This window comes from Canis lupus, chromosome 12 (assembly GCF_011100685.1).
Source record: "Canis lupus familiaris isolate Mischka breed German Shepherd chromosome 12, alternate assembly UU_Cfam_GSD_1.0, whole genome shotgun sequence".
Lineage (NCBI taxonomy): Eukaryota > Metazoa > Chordata > Mammalia > Carnivora > Canidae > Canis > Canis lupus.
Window position 1 is genome coordinate 2223293 of NC_049233.1, and position 16284 is coordinate 2239576.

The 16284-nt window shown below is 36.3% G+C and overlaps 1 protein-coding gene across 2 annotated transcripts; it reads left to right on the forward strand.

Annotated features, from left to right (window-relative positions):
• Positions 1-1309: 1309 nt before the first annotated feature.
• Positions 1310-15033, forward strand: LOC100856021 (butyrophilin subfamily 1 member A1). Of its 2 annotated transcripts, none has more exons than XM_038553319.1 (10): positions 1310-1502; positions 1845-2234; positions 2791-3138; positions 11193-11474; positions 11593-11760; positions 12124-12144; positions 12240-12266; positions 13088-13114; positions 13331-13357; positions 14063-15033. In XM_038553319.1, the coding sequence occupies exons 2-10, from the start codon at positions 2156-2158 to the stop codon at positions 14716-14718; spliced, it is 1635 nt and encodes a 544-aa protein (XP_038409247.1). In that variant the 5' UTR covers positions 1310-1502; positions 1845-2155; the 3' UTR covers positions 14719-15033. The 2 variants fall into 2 exon arrangements, with proteins under 2 accessions (XP_038409247.1, XP_038409246.1); XM_038553318.1 differs by having other exon boundaries at positions 2102-2234.
• Positions 15034-16284: the final 1251 nt, after the last annotated feature.

Below are 16284 nucleotides of genomic sequence, written 5' to 3' on the forward strand. Positions count from 1 at the left end.
CACAGTGTAGGAAGGGGTTAGGTAAGTGTCACACTGGGTCATTTGTACTAATCCATCTTAATTGCCTGCAGTGGATGTATATTAATAAAAAATTAAGAGAAATTATTGGATCTCATAAAGTCATAAAGATTTGGCATAGCATAGTTTATATAATTTAAAACTTCTATAACTTCATTTATATGTTCTATAATGATTCTGTTCATTTCTGACTATGACTATAACTTTCTTTTGGAGTTCCCAACTGATTTTGCATTATTCAATCCATCTGTATGTCATTAGCACCACTTGAAAGTCCATGTTGTTAATAAATGTATCTATTTGAAACGGCAATTCTGTTTCTTTGAATTATTTCTCTCTGAATGTTACTTTTATTTTAAAATTAATAGTACCATATCTACAATTGTATAGAATATGTCTGGTTTGTATTTGTTTACTTCTTGTTTTGCTATGTCTCTTATAAACCATATATAGATATTCAATCTTAGATTCAGAATTTCAAAAATGTAGATTAGAATTTTTAAAATTTTTTCAGTATCTAACTCAGAATTTCTTTCAGTCATTCTAAGCAAGAAACAATTATTCTAGAATTCATAGAACTTGAAGGCTCTTTGAAACAAAAATAATTTACGTAGATAGGGGACAGTAATCTCATCCTTACTCCTTCCATTATTTGCAGCACCGAAGGAAGATGAGAGTCTCAGAGAATCATTTGGGGAATTTTATACTGTTTTTCTTTTATCCTGGTTGAGATGGATAAAAGCCAGATGTCAGTGGAGAAAATTTCTGTCTGGGAGAAGAGTCAGAGAGTGTGAATGTGCCCATGTCTTCTCAGTTCATTGCCTAATGGAATAAGGGGTCCAACTGGGAGATGAAAACTCATCATCAGAATGGCAGATATATTGTGGTAAGGAAGACATTAAAATAAAAATTGCTAATGACCTACACATAATTTATAAGTTATTGATACTCTTCTAAGTGCTTTAAATACATTCATATGCTCTTCACCCAAAACTTAGGGTAGATACTATTATTCAACCCATTCTCACATGAGGAAACTGAGGCTCAGAGAGGTTGTATAACTCACTCAAAATCTTAAGTTGTAAATAGCCTTACCAGCATTTTAACTCTGGTAGTCAAGTTCTATATCTATGCTATTAATCTAGACAATATACTTCTCAGAAAGAAAGAAATCACTTGCTTTTGATCCTCTCTATACTTTGTTAAGTATGTAATCATTAAATAGACTTATTATACATGACAGGTCAAAGTTTGCTTTCTTTAACTTATTTTACTTTCAGTTTTGAGTGTGTCAGGGTGGCCAAAGAGAAGTGTACTGCTGGGAGATTCCCATGCCGGGGGGGTGTCTTTCTCTCAGTTGTTTGAACTACCTTAAAAAAACTACCCCAGGCTTCCTCCTGGGCTCCATGTTTTGTAAAGTCTGATATCCTGTGGGCATTTTGGAGAAAGTCTCACGGGAGACACCTGTGGGCAGCCAAGAACAGGTAAGTGGGAGGAATGGCAGAGAGTATTTATCCCTGGTGCCTGTGGCCATGAGTCTAGGAAGTTTCAGGATGCCTTCATCTCTGTAAGAAGAATTTAAAAGATGTGAGTGTTGCATTTTATGGGTGATGGGCAAGAGAGAGAGAAGTGAGAGCATTTGGGCAAGGATCCTAGAGGTTGGCAGAGAACAGGCCACGTTATATATGCTCACATTCTATCAAATAGGAATGTGGGAAGAGTAGAATTCATTGAGGCCAAATTAATGTTTGTGCTAAAGTCAGCTCTTTCTGTGATTGTTCACTGCCTCTTCACTGTCTCTTTGTCTCTTTATCCCCTGGACAAAGTGTTCTTGAGTTGGAAAAAGAGTTCAGAGAAATTGTGGACAGATTTATCACTGTAGAACATGGCTGTTGAGATGAAGACTGTTTCCTTGAAAAAGGGAAACAAAAGGTATTTTTTTGTGACTGTTAAAACTTCTGTAATATTCCCTGGGAGAGACACACAACAGATGTTTGAGAGCTTCTGGAAGCCATTTCCTAGAATCACTGAACTGCCTTAACTGTGATTGTTTTTACTTTATGAATCCCATTTTTGTCTTCAGTCCAGCTATTTTCAGACCTTACTCTGTGTCATACTGTTGTCTACTCTGGGAAAGATGGTGAATTCCCTGGACTCCTCTCTGCTAAGAGATTTCTTCTCTATCCTACTTCTCCAGGTATCCATGTGGGGCTCCGGTAAGAATATTTAGTATTTTATATTATTATATTCTCTTATTCTTAAACCGAATGATTAAATTACTCCAGCACTACTCATATATGCCTAGGTTAATTCTAAATCCTTTATTTTGGTATAATGATTTATCTGCCCACACACGAGGGCAAATAAGTCATTATATGGTTACTTTAGAGAGAAGGAGCAGGTGGAATTATTTCACTAATTTCTTCTAATTCACTCAGGTCTCTGCTTCATGGAGAATGCATTTTCTGATGCCCAAGACCTAATTAAAAACTCAGGTTTCATGATTTCCCAGCATTATTCCCTCCTCCTTCATAGAATTTATCACCATTGCAATTTTAAAAATCATTTGTCTAACAAGAGGCTACCCTATTGACTGGGTGGAGATCCTTTTTGTCTTGTTCACTGCCATCTTCAGCCTGAATGTGTGCTGCAGAGAAGTGGTGAATGAATGGCAGACTGTCTACGGGGTTCTACTGGGCCAGTAATGCTGCTGTGTTCCAAAATGCCTGGGCAGTTCATTGATATTCTTTTCACTGTGGCTCTATTCTACAGATTCATTCTTGGTTATCGGCCCCTCCGAGCCAATTGTGGCCATGCTGGGCACTGACACGGTGCTGCCCTGTCGTGTGTCCCCACCCCTGAATTTGGAGAGCATGGAGCTGAGGTGGTTCCGCTCCCAGTTCTCCGAGGCTGTGTATGTGTATAGGAATGGAATGGAGCAGGCTGGAGAACAGCTGGTAGATTTCAAGGGGAGAGCGGAGCTGGTGAAAGATTACATCACTGAAGGAAGAGTAGCTGTGAGAATCTACAGTCTCCGGATCTCAGACAATGGAATGTACAAGTGTTTTTTTAAAAAAGACAGTGACTTTGAAGTAGCCACTTTGGAGCTGAAGGTGATTGGTGAGTAATTACCAGAGAATACTGATCACTCTACAGGAATGTAAGTGTTCTGCATTTGATTTCAGGGGAGGATGATGAATAGGACAGAGACGAAAAGGCAGATATTCTTGGAGCTGGTCAACATCCTTGACATTGGATTTAACCTGAAATTCTCCTAATCTATTTATACATTTATTGTACTGTAGTTTAAAATTCAATGACTTCCATAAATATCTACCATAAAAATAGATCATTTATTTCCCGGGTATGTCTCTCCCTGCACATTTTGAAGGAAGCCATCATGATTACCAAAATGTACCATTACTCTCAGAGACCGGAATCCCAGTTGGCTGCTGTGATGGACAGAGGTTCAGCTGGGAATGTCAATGGTAGAGTCTTGAATGCACTGTTTGAAGGAGGTGACTGTGGTGGTCGTGACAGAGTGGACTGGGATTGCAGAGAACAAAATTTGTCATCAGAGGATTGAGGCCAGAAAATAACCAATGCACAGTGGTTAAGTGAAGCAGGAGTAGCTTTTGGGGAATAGAAAGATTCTTGAAGAGAATGGCCAGTGTGAAAAGCTGGAATGGACTGAGATTGGTCCACAGGACATTGACTTGGCCACTCTAAGGTTTATCATCATTGGTATTGTTTCATTTTTAATTATAATAAAATTATAACTCATTGGCTTGAACTCAAACAATTCAGAAACATGAAATATAAATTGATAATCCTTCATTTCCCTTCAGTATTCCTTTTTCTACTCCAAAGTAACTATTAATACCAAATTGTTCTATGTCCTTTCAATTATCTCTCTTTTTAATATATTTATATAAAGATATCAATAATCATGTATTATAATATAATAAACATTATATAATATTATGATATATAATTGTATAATATCTTGATATATAATATATATCAATATCATAATATTATATATTTATGTAGCAGACCTTAATCATTGTCCTAAACCCATGTTTAAAATGTTTGTATTAACTTGTTTAAAGACAAAATTGAATCTTTGAGCCCTCAGCCAATCAGACTAGTGTGAAATTTTGTCTTAGTTCTTACTGGAGCTTCCAGATCCTCTCCCCATGAGTAATAACTGTGCAAAGGTCCTATGTGGCCCAAAGCATTCAGGAGTTAGCTCCAGTCTTCGGCCCTCTCTGGTTGGTCCTAGGAGGCTCATCGTCCAAGGTTTTGTTACATCTCTCCCGTTGACTCCAAAGATTAAGTCACAGATATTATTAGACTTACAAAAAAAAAAGATTTTATTTGTTTATTCAGAGAGAAGAGCCCAATGCAGGGTGCCATCTTAGATCATGACCTGAACTGAAATCAAGAGTCAGATGCTTAACTGACTGAGCCACCAAGACACCCCTATTAAAGACTTAGATGCAGCACTTCAAGAAGCACCTGAGGATCTCTATCTCTTTATTAGGTTTTGAGAAATGTCTCATTATTATCAAAGCTTCCTTCATTGACATTCTTTTCCCCACCTATATTACACAATTGCTTTCACTAATTTGTGCCAAAAAAAAAAAAACCCATAAAAGACACTAGAGAATCCCTTATTACAGAGATAAAAGAACTAAAATCATGTCAAGCTGAAATTAAAAATATAACCAAGATGCAAACAAAAATGGAGGCCATAAAAACAAGGGTGGAGCAGAGGTTCGAATAGGTGATATAGAAGATGAAATTAAGGAAAATAATGAAGCGAAAAAGAAGAAGGAAAGAAAGGTAATGGATTATGAAGGTAGACATAGGGAATACAATGACTTAGTAAAAGATAATAATATTTGTAGATAGATCAATGGAACAGAAAAGAAAACCCAGAAATGGTCAACTAATCTTCAACAGAGCAGAAGAGAATTTCCAATGGAGAAAAGATAGTCTCTCCAACAAACGGTGTTGGGAAAATTGAACAGCAACATGCAGAAGAATGAAACTGGACCACATTCTCACATCATACACAAAACTAAATTAAAAATGGATTAAAGTCCTAAATGTGAGACAAGAAACCATCAAAATTCTAGAGAACACAGGCAGAAACTCTTTGACCTTGGCCTGAACAACTTATTAGACATATTACCACAGGCAAGAGGAACAAAGGAAAATGAACTAATTGGGACCTCATCAAGATAAAAAGCTTCCTCGTAGCAAAGGTAGCAATCAATGAAACTAAAAGGCAGTCTATGGAATGGGAGAAGATATTTGCAAATGACATATCTGATAAAAGATTAGCATCCAAAATCTACGAAGAACTTTTCAAACTCAACCCCCCAAAAACAAACAATCCAAATTTAAAAAAATGGGCAGAAGAAATAAGGACATGCCTTTTCAAAGAAAGCATCCAGATAGCAACAGACACATAAAAAGATGCTCAGCATGACTCATCATCAGGGAAATACAAATCAAAACCACAATGAAATTCCAACTCACACCTCTCAGAATGGCTAAAATTAACAACACAAGGAACAATAGGTTTTGGTGAGGGTATGGAGAAAGGGGAATTCTCTTACACTGTTGGTGGGAATGCAAACTGGTGCAGCTACTAGGGAGAACAATGCTGAGATTCTTTAAAAAGTTAAAAATAGAACTACCCTACAATCCAGCAATTGTACTACTAGGTATTTACCCAAAGGATACAAAAATATAGATTCAAAGGAATACATGCACCCCAATATTTATAGCATCATCATCAACAATAACCAAACTATGGAGAGAGACAAATGTCCATTGACTGATGAATAGATAAAGAAGATGTGGTATATACATACAATGGAATATTACTTAGCTATCAAAAATGATGAGATCTTGCCATTTGCAGCAATGTGGATGAAGCTAGAGTGTATTATACTAAGTGAAATAAGTCAGAGAAAGATAAATACCATATGATCTTATTTATATGTGGAATTTAAGAAACAAAATAGATGAGCAGGCAGGAGAAGGAAATGTAGAGTGAGAGAAAGGGAATCAAATCATGAGAGACTCTTAACCATACAGAATAAACTGGTGGTTGATGGAAGAATGTGGTTGGGGGGGTAGATTAGATGGGTGATGAAAATTAAGGAGGGCACTTACTTGTGATGAGCACTGGGTGTTGTATTTAAGTAATGAATAACTGAATTTTACTCCAGAAACCATTACTGCACTCTAAATTAACTACTTAAAATTTAAGTTTAAAAAATTAAAAACAATTTTAAAAATGGAAAAAAATAAACTGACTTTGTTGAGGGTATTGATCATGAATGGATGTTGTACTTTGTCAAATGCTTTTCTGTATCTATTGAAATGATCATATGGTTCTTTATCTTTCTTTTATTAATGTGGCATAACATGTTGATTGATTTTCAAATATTGAACCACCCTTGCAACTCAGGAATAAATAGTACCTGATCGTGGTGAACAATTTTCTTTAATGTATTGTTGGATATGGTTTGCTAGTATTTTACTGAGAATTTTCCCATCCATGTTTATCAGGGATATTGACCTGTAGTTCTCTTTTCCAGTTGAGTCTTTATCTGGTTTTGGTGTCAGGGAAATGCTAGCCTCATTGAATGAATTTGGAAGTTTTCCTTACTATTCTATTTTTGGAATATTTTGAGAAGAATAGATATTAACATTTCTTGAAATGTTTGGTAGATTTCACCCATGAAACCATCTGGACCTGGACTTTTGTTTTTTGGGACTTTCTTGATTACTGATTCAATTTCTTCGCTGGTTATCGGTCTGTTCACGTTCTGTTCTATTTCTTCCTGTTTCGGTTTTGGTAGTTTATATGTTTCTAGGAATTTATTGGCAAATCGTTTTTCATAATGTTATTTTATAATCTTTTGTATTTCTGTGATGTTGGTTATTATTTCTCCTCTCTCATTTATGATTTTATTTACTTGAGTCCTTTCTCTTCTTTTTGATAAGTCTGGCTACAGGTTCACTGATTTTAATTTCTTAAAGGAATCAGAACCTGATTTCATTGATACATTCTATTGTTTTTTTAGCTTCCATATCTTTTATTTCTTCTCCATTCTTTTTTTTTTTTTTTTTTTTTGAGAGTGAGAGAGAGAGCATGTGAGGGAGGAACAGAGAGAGAGAGAGAGGATCTAAAGGAGACTCCATGCCAAGTGCAGAGCCCAATGAGGGGCTTGATCTTGACCCTGAGATCATGACCTGAGCTGAAATCAAGAGTCAGATGCTTACACCACTGAGCCAACCAGGTGCCCCTGCTGTATTCTTTATTATTGCCTTCCCTTTACTATCTTTGGGCTCCATTTTTTTTCCTTAGCTCCTTATCATATATGGTTAGGTTGGTTATTTGAGATTTGTCTTGCTTGTTAGGGTAGGTTTGTATTGCTATATACTTCCATGTTAGGACTGCTTTTGCTGCATTCCAAAGGTTTTGAACCATTGTGTTTTCATTTTCATTTGTTTCCATGTATTTTTAATTTATTCTTTGATTTCCTGGTTGACCCATCCATTGTTTATTAGCATGTTGTTTAAGCTTTGCTGCATTTTGCTCGTGACCATTTTGCTTTTTTTTCCTTTGATTTGTGGTCTTTCCGGATTTTTTTCTTGTGGTTGACTTCATTTCATAGCATTGTGCTCAGAGAAGTTGCACGGCGTGACTTCAATCTTTTTGTATGTGTTGAAGCCTGATTTGTGACCTAATATGTGATCTATTCTGGAAAATATTCCATGTGCAATTGATAAGAACATGTATTTTGCTATTTTAGAATGAAATGTTCTGATTATATCTATTAAGTCCATCTGGTCCAGTGTGTCAATCAAAGCCATTGTTTCCTTGTTAATGTTTTGTTAAGATAATCTGTCCCCTCCTATTATTGTATTATAATCAATTAGTTCCTTTGTTCTTATTTTATATATTTAGTAGCTCCCATGTTGGGTGCATAAATATTTACAATTATTAGATCTTCTGTTTGGATTGTCCAATTTATTATGATATAATACCCTTCTTTATCTCTTATTACAGTCTTGGTTTTAAAGTCTAGTTTGTCCCATATAAGTATTGCTACTCTAGACTTCATTTGACATCCAAATGCATGGTAAATGTTTCTCCATTATGTCACTTTCAATCTACAGGATTGAAAGAACTAATGAAATTCACCCATTCTGTTTTCTAAGCCAATGGCTTTGGGAAAATGTCTCTCTCTCCCATGCTTCTCCATGACTATAGCCCCCTCCTCTTCATAGCATCATGATCCCTTTCTCCTTGAAGTCACATGTCCCAAACCCTTACGTAGTTCAATGTGGCTCTTATCTCCCTTCAGTGGTGGAGTTTGTTCTGTCATCCTTCAGGTCAATTTCTGGGGTATTTAGGATGATTTAATACTTATCTAGTTGTGTTCATGGGACAAGGTGAGCCTAGGGTCCTCCTACTCATCTGCCATCTTCTTCTTTCCAATGGAAGTTTGTTCCTCTTAATCTTTTTTACCAATTTCTCCCATCCCTACTCCCTTCCCTTCTGGCAACTGCCAGTTTGTTCTCTGTATTTATGAATTCATTTTTTGTGTGTTTTGTTTATTTCTTCACTTGTTTTTAGATCATACATATAAGTGAAGTCATGTAATATCTTTCAATTGTAGAAGTTTAGAAGTATTACACAGTCTTAACTATCAACATTACCATTTATGTCTTTTTAGTTTTTTAGTGCTCTTAGATGTACAATTGTATACCAACATCACAAAAAATATCTCAACCTTCCTTTCTTCTAATATCTTTTCAGGAAATATACTGAAATGTAACATATGCAGAGAATTTACTACTGATTTTAAATGTAACACATAATGAATATTCACAAAGTGAACACACCTGAGAAACCAGCACCCAAATCAAGAAAGAGAGTTTAGTTAGAATCTAGGAAAATCCATTTTTTTTCCTTTTCAATATGATTTCCTCAAGGGTAATCAGTATTTTGATTTCTAATTTCATAGATTAGTTTTTGTCTGTTTTTGAATTCACATATGTGGGCTCTTTTATGTCTGGCATTTTTTGCTCACCATTATGTTTGTGAGATTTTTCTATGTGGTTAAGTGTATGTAGTTTTAGTTAATTTCTATCTCACTTTTATTGCATTGATTTTTACATTTAGATCTTTAATATATGTAAGTATTATTTTGGTATTAAACTTTATAGAATGCTCAAAATATTTGTTCCTAATTATTTTCACTCACTTCTATGCTATTAGCAAATGATATAGAAAATCTGTACTGATTTACAAATGCATATTTTCCATATACTCATAGATATCAGGGAAAATTATAAATTATCTATGTGTTCATAATTTATCTGTTTATTTCTTTGACAATATAATAATGTTTCCATTTTTAAAACTTATTCTCTGCCCAAACTTCTTATTTGCAATGTTTTTCTTCATTTTTGCATGTGTTAGGCCTATCTTAAATTAATACCTCTGATTTGATTTTATCTGACAAGATATCTATAGGCTTATTTTATCCATCTTCATTATGATAAGAAGAATCTAAATTTAGTAGGTCTTGAAGGAAAGAGTAACAAACTCTCCTGAGCAGTTACTGTGATCTCACTCTAGTATCTTCTAAGTAGGAAGTCAAAGCTTTCACCGTTCCAAACATAGCTTCATAGAAGTCATGCTATTTTTTCAGTACCTTTCCCATAACTGTTCATTGACCAATGGATATAAAGTCCAAAGTTTAGAAACGGTTGATTGTATATCTAGACTTACCTTCTGTTCAGTTAAACTTTGCCTAGTACAGCTGCTTCTATGCTCAGGAATGAGCATGCTTTTCTGTTCCTCTTTTTCAACATAGGTATAGTTTTTGCTTGTTTCAACTTGGAGATTCAATGGTTATATTCTTCCACGAGACACAAGGTCTATTTTGTCTAATAATATTTGCTTCCTAAGCTTTGACTGCTGCATTTTGCTCATGACCAGTTTCTTTTTTTCCCCTTTGATGTCTTTCTTCCTATTTTCTCTTCCAATTTCATCCATCCCCCCACTCCTCCCTTCTGGTAACCATTAATATGTTCTGTATAGTTAAGAGTCTGTTTTTCTCATGACAAGTTTCACTCACTTCTATTAATTTTCTTTGTTCAAGAGATTTGGCAACTCCCTTAAGCAATTCTGAAGACTGTCTTTTAGATTGCTTTCTGTTTTTTAGAAGTGTATCCCTCCCAGGCAGATTGGGATCTGATAGTTTAAATTATTAATTTCATTATAATTTTTAGCCAAAAAAAATCTCTGAGGGTTCTAAGATATTTTCTACATCTGAGTGATCAGAGTAGGACTGAGCCAGATCTAATAGGATCCATGTCATGAGATATTAAGTTTAAAAAAGACAAAATAATATATAGCCTTAAATGCCAGGATAGTCATTATTCTCAAGGAGATATTGGAGTCTTCTAGCATTCTAGTAATATAATGTTTTAATATAGGTGCTGGTGACATGGATCCACTAGTATACCCACTAGTAGACTGTGCAAAGTTGAGAAGAAATATGAAAAGAAATAAATGAGAGTGGAAAAGTTAAAATATATATATATATATATATATCCCTCCATGGAATAACTGCACTTGGCTACCTTCATCTTTTAGATGTTCTCTACTCAGAGGAACAAAGAAAACTTGGAAAACATTACAAAATGAGATGTTTAAGGTAGTGATTACAAGACTCCATTGAATCACAGAAAAGTAGTCTTCCTTAAGGCTTCAATAAGTGGAATAGATAGATAGATAGATATAGGATAGATATAGGTATATTGGTGTTTTCCTAAAAGAACATAACATTGGTAAAATTTACTCCACTCTTTTCCTTTTATGACCAATTGCAAGTGTGTGTGGGTAGAGCAGGTGTGATAAGCATCACTATGGAATCCTAGTATCAGCTTCAAATTTCTTGATATCCAGCCACAATTACACATTTATCTCATGAGAGAAGAAAGGAAACTCTCTCTTCCCACCAAGAATGATGATGCTTTGTCCATATCCCCACACTGATGTTACTGTGTAAGATTAGGGACTCTGGACCAAAAGTGTCCAGGTTTCAGATGAATGACTTTCTCCTCTCCAGGTCTGGGTTCTGGTCCTCATGTTTTCATGGTGGGTCCAGAAGATAAAGGAATAAGGCTGACATGCAGAGGCAAGGGATGGTTTCCTCAGCCTGAGGTACAATGGACAGATGCAAGGGGAGAGAAGATACCATCTCTCTCTGAGGATGAGACCCAAGATGATGATGGGTTGTTTCAAATAGAGGCATCCCTCATTGTGAGAGACAGTTCAAAGACAGAAGTATCCTGCTCCATGAAGAACCCTTTCTTTGGACAAGGACAGGTGGAAACCATTTCTATTCCAGGTCAGTGTTGTTCATTTGGGGGACAGAATAAGAGTAAGGAGGGAATATTTAGGAGCTGGGATGGGACAGGATTATTTTGTATATGTTTTTAATCAGGTTTTGGGGGCCTCTGTATCAGAATCCTTCTTCCCTAGGACCTCTCCTTGGAAGATAGCATTTGCTGGGACTTTCCTCATACTTGGGGGTTTTGTGGTTGCTGTTATGTTTTTGGCCTGGAAACAACAACAGGAGAAGAGAAGAGTATGGGAAGTCCAGAAGGAAAAAAAGGAAGAAAGCAAAGCCAAAGGTAAAACTGTGACTCAGAGTTGGTGGGATCTGTGAATTTATGAGTTTGTTAGCTGTGCATATGGATGGAATCTTTTGGAAAATAGAAACATGATTGTACTTACCTAGAGCCTCAAGACTTCTAGCAAGACATGAAGCCAAGGACCTTTATGAGAAAAATATTATAATAGAGTCCAATGGAAAGAGAAAACTCACTGGTATAAACATGGAGTTAGAAAAAATGGTTATAGTATTCTCAGGGTGAATTTCTTGATCTAGGTATATGGAAGTAGCATTCAGGATCTGGATGTAGGTAACACAGTCTAGAAAATAAACCTTGGACTTGTTATCTATAAAATGTTTTGTTACTTTCTTTCCTTTTTAGAACTGCTTGAAAAAGAGCTTGGTAAGTTTTCCATTTTTCTTTGTTCTAGTAAATGAAATAGAGTCCCTACTGCATGCTGTGTATTTTGCATCTCACAGGTTATTATTCCTTTTCAGTCAAAAGGAAGCAATTGTATCAACAAGGTGAGTTATATCAATGTTATAGTTGGACCAATCATCTCATCTGTCTTTCTGTTCTGATCATCTCCTGTTCACCTTGCTAGTGAGGGAAGAATTCCCTACTCTAAGTAAGATAAGGTGGTTATATACAGGACACTCAAGACTGGACATATGAGCTTGACAGCAGTTTAGTAATCACCTATACTCACACCCTGGGGGAGGAGGACACTACAAGTCATGTGGAACCACATGTTGCACTTGGAAACAGAGTGAAGCAGCAGGGGCTGAGGGAGACAAGCTTTTTAGTAACAACAAGATGAGGTGCTACTGGTTTCTGTGGAAATGTGTGACTGGCTTGTTTGAGTAATTTTGCAGGCTGACAGGGAAGTGAAACTCATTAGTTTGAGGACCGGGTGGGGGGGGGCGGGGTTCAGCTGGCTTGACTGATAGGAAAATTAGTTGAGTGTGAAGTTTTTCCTGCTGAGTGGAGACATATCTGGTGAGAGCAGGGGAGCTTACAGGCATTTAGAGCCGTTTGAGGCTTAAAGACATCAGCACATGAAATTTTAAGCTTTACAGTACACTCTCACAAAGTTTATCTTCTCCTCTCCCAAATGAATCAGAACCTTATATTTTATCACAAGTATGTTAGTGCAATGTGGAAAATGTGAGAAATAGAACAGGAGATTAAAGAAGACAAATATCCCAGAATTGTCATTGAGGTGATGAACACAAAAATATAGCACTATCATACATCTTCATATTTTAGAGGGTTGCAGCAGTTTAATACCCTAGAGTGAAGGTACTATTAATGGGAGAATCTAATTCCTTTTTTTTTATTTCAGACTGGAGAAAAGCAAAATTATATGCTGGTGAGTAATTGATGTTGTCTTAGGACTTCAGACACCTCAGAATTTCATGAGGCATATCCAGGGCAATTTTCAGAGATGTGCTATATTCTGGAAATTTTATTTTGAAGGTAGGTAGGAGTCCAAAAAAATAAGGGAATAAGAGTAAAGCATCCAACTAGTTGAGAAGACATGTTTTTGATATAGTTTCCCATATGGTTTTTTTTCTTTTCTTTTTAGACTGGAGAAAGGAACAATTCAAAGTAGGTGAGTGACCTTATTATTTTGTCCCACATAATCTCTTCTATACAAATGAGAAAATCTTATATTTATATAAACTCCCAATAAAACCTGGTTGGGTATTCATTTCATGGCTTTCAGTTCAGTCTCAATCTCATGCTGAAATGTGAATAGATTTCTTACTTTTCTGGTATCATTCATTCATTCAGCATTAATCTATAGAACTATTTAATTAAGGCCAAATAAATAAAGCAGATCTGATTTCTCACTTCATGGGAAAGTACATGTACAAATTGTGATGAAGGTTATAAAGGAATAAGAGATTTCCATGAGAAAAAATGGTGGATTGAAGGAATTTCCCTGAGGAACTGACTTTAATCTGAGACTTAAGTTATATATATGGATTTATTCCTGTGAATAACATTGTGAACTGTAAGGGCAGTTCAGTCAGAAGGAAGTCTGTTACACCAACCTGAGACAAAGAAGAGCTTGATGTATCCCAGTGTAAGTGGAAAAATCTTAGAGTCTTTCAATAATTAATTATTAGTTGATTATCAGTTTCTAGTGCATGTTACCATAGGAGATATGTGGATGGACACAAGACAGAACATAAATTGTTTTACCTCCTCCTCTGTGGCTCTCCCTCCTATTTTCTTTCATTCTCCTTTCCCTATATTTGCATCTTTCCTAAGGCCACTGAGATATGACCTGTATTCCCCCCTATACCTGCAGCTGCTATTACTCTGGATCCAGACAGCGCTCATCCCAATCTCATCCTATCTGAGAATAGAAAACAAGTTTCTTTAATGGAAAATGTTCCTCAGAACTGTGATGCCTCAGTATGCCAAGGACAAGAGGAATGTGAAGCTGTCTTCAGTGTTCTGGGTCGGAATTGCTTTAATACAGGAAGACATTACTGGGAGGTACAAGTCAATATGGGGACAGTAGCTGGACCTGTAAATAAATGGGCTGTGGGTGTTTGCTCAAATACAGTAAGAAGAGAGGGGTGGTTTGTAGAAGGTCCAGAGAAGAATATCTGGGTGGTAGCATATGAGAAAGGAGAAGTCAAGTTTCCTACCTCCCCAGAGTCTCTGTCACTGAAGCAGCATCCTCAAAGGATAGGAGTTTTCTTGGACTGGGAAGATGGAGATGTGTCATTTTACAACATGGCTGATGGGTCCCACATCTGTTCCTTTACTGGACTTACCTTCTATGAGACCCTCTGTCCTTATTTTAGCCTTCGGGGCACTGGCACATCTGTGACCATCTGCTCAGGTTTAGATTACACTGAAAATTGTCCTGATTCTTCTCCAAATACCTCTGTAACTCATTTAAGGAGTTGTGATACAGGTGCCCCCCAAGAAGCTAAGCCTCTATTACTTCCATAAGAAGTGTCAGCACATGTGCTCAGGCTTCTAGTGGTATGTTCTCCAAGAAAGCTGCCCCTGTGTGGAGAGTAGGTCAGCTTCACTAAGTATAATTTCAACCCCTTCCAGAGAGGAAGAGGCAGAAAGAGGAATGGGACAACTGCAAAATGTCTGAAGGAATGTCCTCTCCCGTTATTTTTGGGGAAAGACAGCGTCTTTTTGAGTAGCAACAATTTGTCCCAAGAAAATTCCAAACAAATGCATGATCTCTCTTCTGTTCTAGCACTCAATGTGTATTGAAATAAACATTTTTTGAAATAAATATTTTTAAAGGTACATTTTAAGAGAAATATCTCTCTTCTTACTATTTTCATATGAAGGAGGGATGGTGTTTGAAGGGAAGAATCATAGTTGAGAGAATTCTTAATACATGTTACTAATGTTGGAGATACACAAATTTGCTCAAGTCTTGTGAAAATTAATAGTTCAGTTTGCCTTTCTTCAGGTCCATGCCCATCAACCTCTAAACCTAGAGTTTGCCATGGAGTGGGCAGGATGGATGTAGAACTATAAACCATTTGATCAGAATCCCAGGCCTTCTGTGAGGGAAATCACACACACACACACACAACACATATTTTTAAACAAAATCTCATTGGTTAGTAAGTACTGAATTGTGTTCTATATGAATATATGAATGAAAAATGAATTGATGGAACACCTGGGTGGTTCAGTGGTTGAATGTCTGCTTTTGGCTCAGTGTATGATCCTGAGTCTGGGGATTGAGTCCTGCATTGGGCTCCCTGTGAGGAGCCTGCCTTTCCCTCTGCCTATGTTTGCCTCTCTCCCTGTGTCTCTTATGAATAAATAAATAAATGATCTTTAAAAAAAGAAAAAGTAATTGATGTTGTTTGTGGTTTATATTTTCAGGGAAAAATAGTCAAATATGTATGAAGAAATATTTACAGACTTCATGGAGAAAGTCATTGCTAACACTGGCATATTTTTTTTTCTTTCTGACCATCTTCTTCTCACTATTGAGAGTTTCTTTGCCTTTAATGCAACTAAGGCTTCACTAAGTTTATGTCTTCAAGGATATAAAATATAAGCTTCTTTTGTTAAATGAGCCCCCTCTTCGTGGAGCTAGAAGGACCACTTAGATTTTCTACACTTTTAACAGATCTTCAAACCACAACTCCCATTATCAATCTCTCTGGGAAAATATATCTCCTTCGCAAAATTTCATTGACAAACTTAGAGGTAAAACCAGTATTGGAACCTAGGAAGAATGAAACCAGAGCCCAGAATATTAACTTTACAGACAGTAAAGGGAGGAGTTATATAACAAGTAAGCAAAAATGAAGGCAAGACAGAGGTAAATGAATAGTGGACAAATGTTAATAGCTATAATCAAATGGATTTAGTGAATGAGAAGGGATTTCTGGACATGAGAACCCTTTACATGGAGATAACCACAAAATAGGAACAAATGGGATTGGAATGATATAGAACAGAAAGGATAATGGGTTCCATTTTGGATATTTTACTTTTGTTACATATTCAGAACAATCAGCATGAGGTTTCCAA

Bases quoted from the DNA above. Each gene is read 5' to 3' on its own strand.
- LOC100856021 (XM_038553319.1), top strand. From the start codon at position 2,156: ATGGTGAATTCCCTGGACTCCTCTCTGCTAAGAGATTTCTTCTCTATC. The intron at 2,235-2,790 runs GTAAGAATATTT...TCTATTCTACAG, and splicing joins GGTATCCATGTGGGGCTCCG to ATTCATTCTTGGTTATCGGC. The intron at 3,139-11,192 runs GTGAGTAATTAC...TCTCCTCTCCAG, and splicing joins TTTGGAGCTGAAGGTGATTG to GTCTGGGTTCTGGTCCTCAT.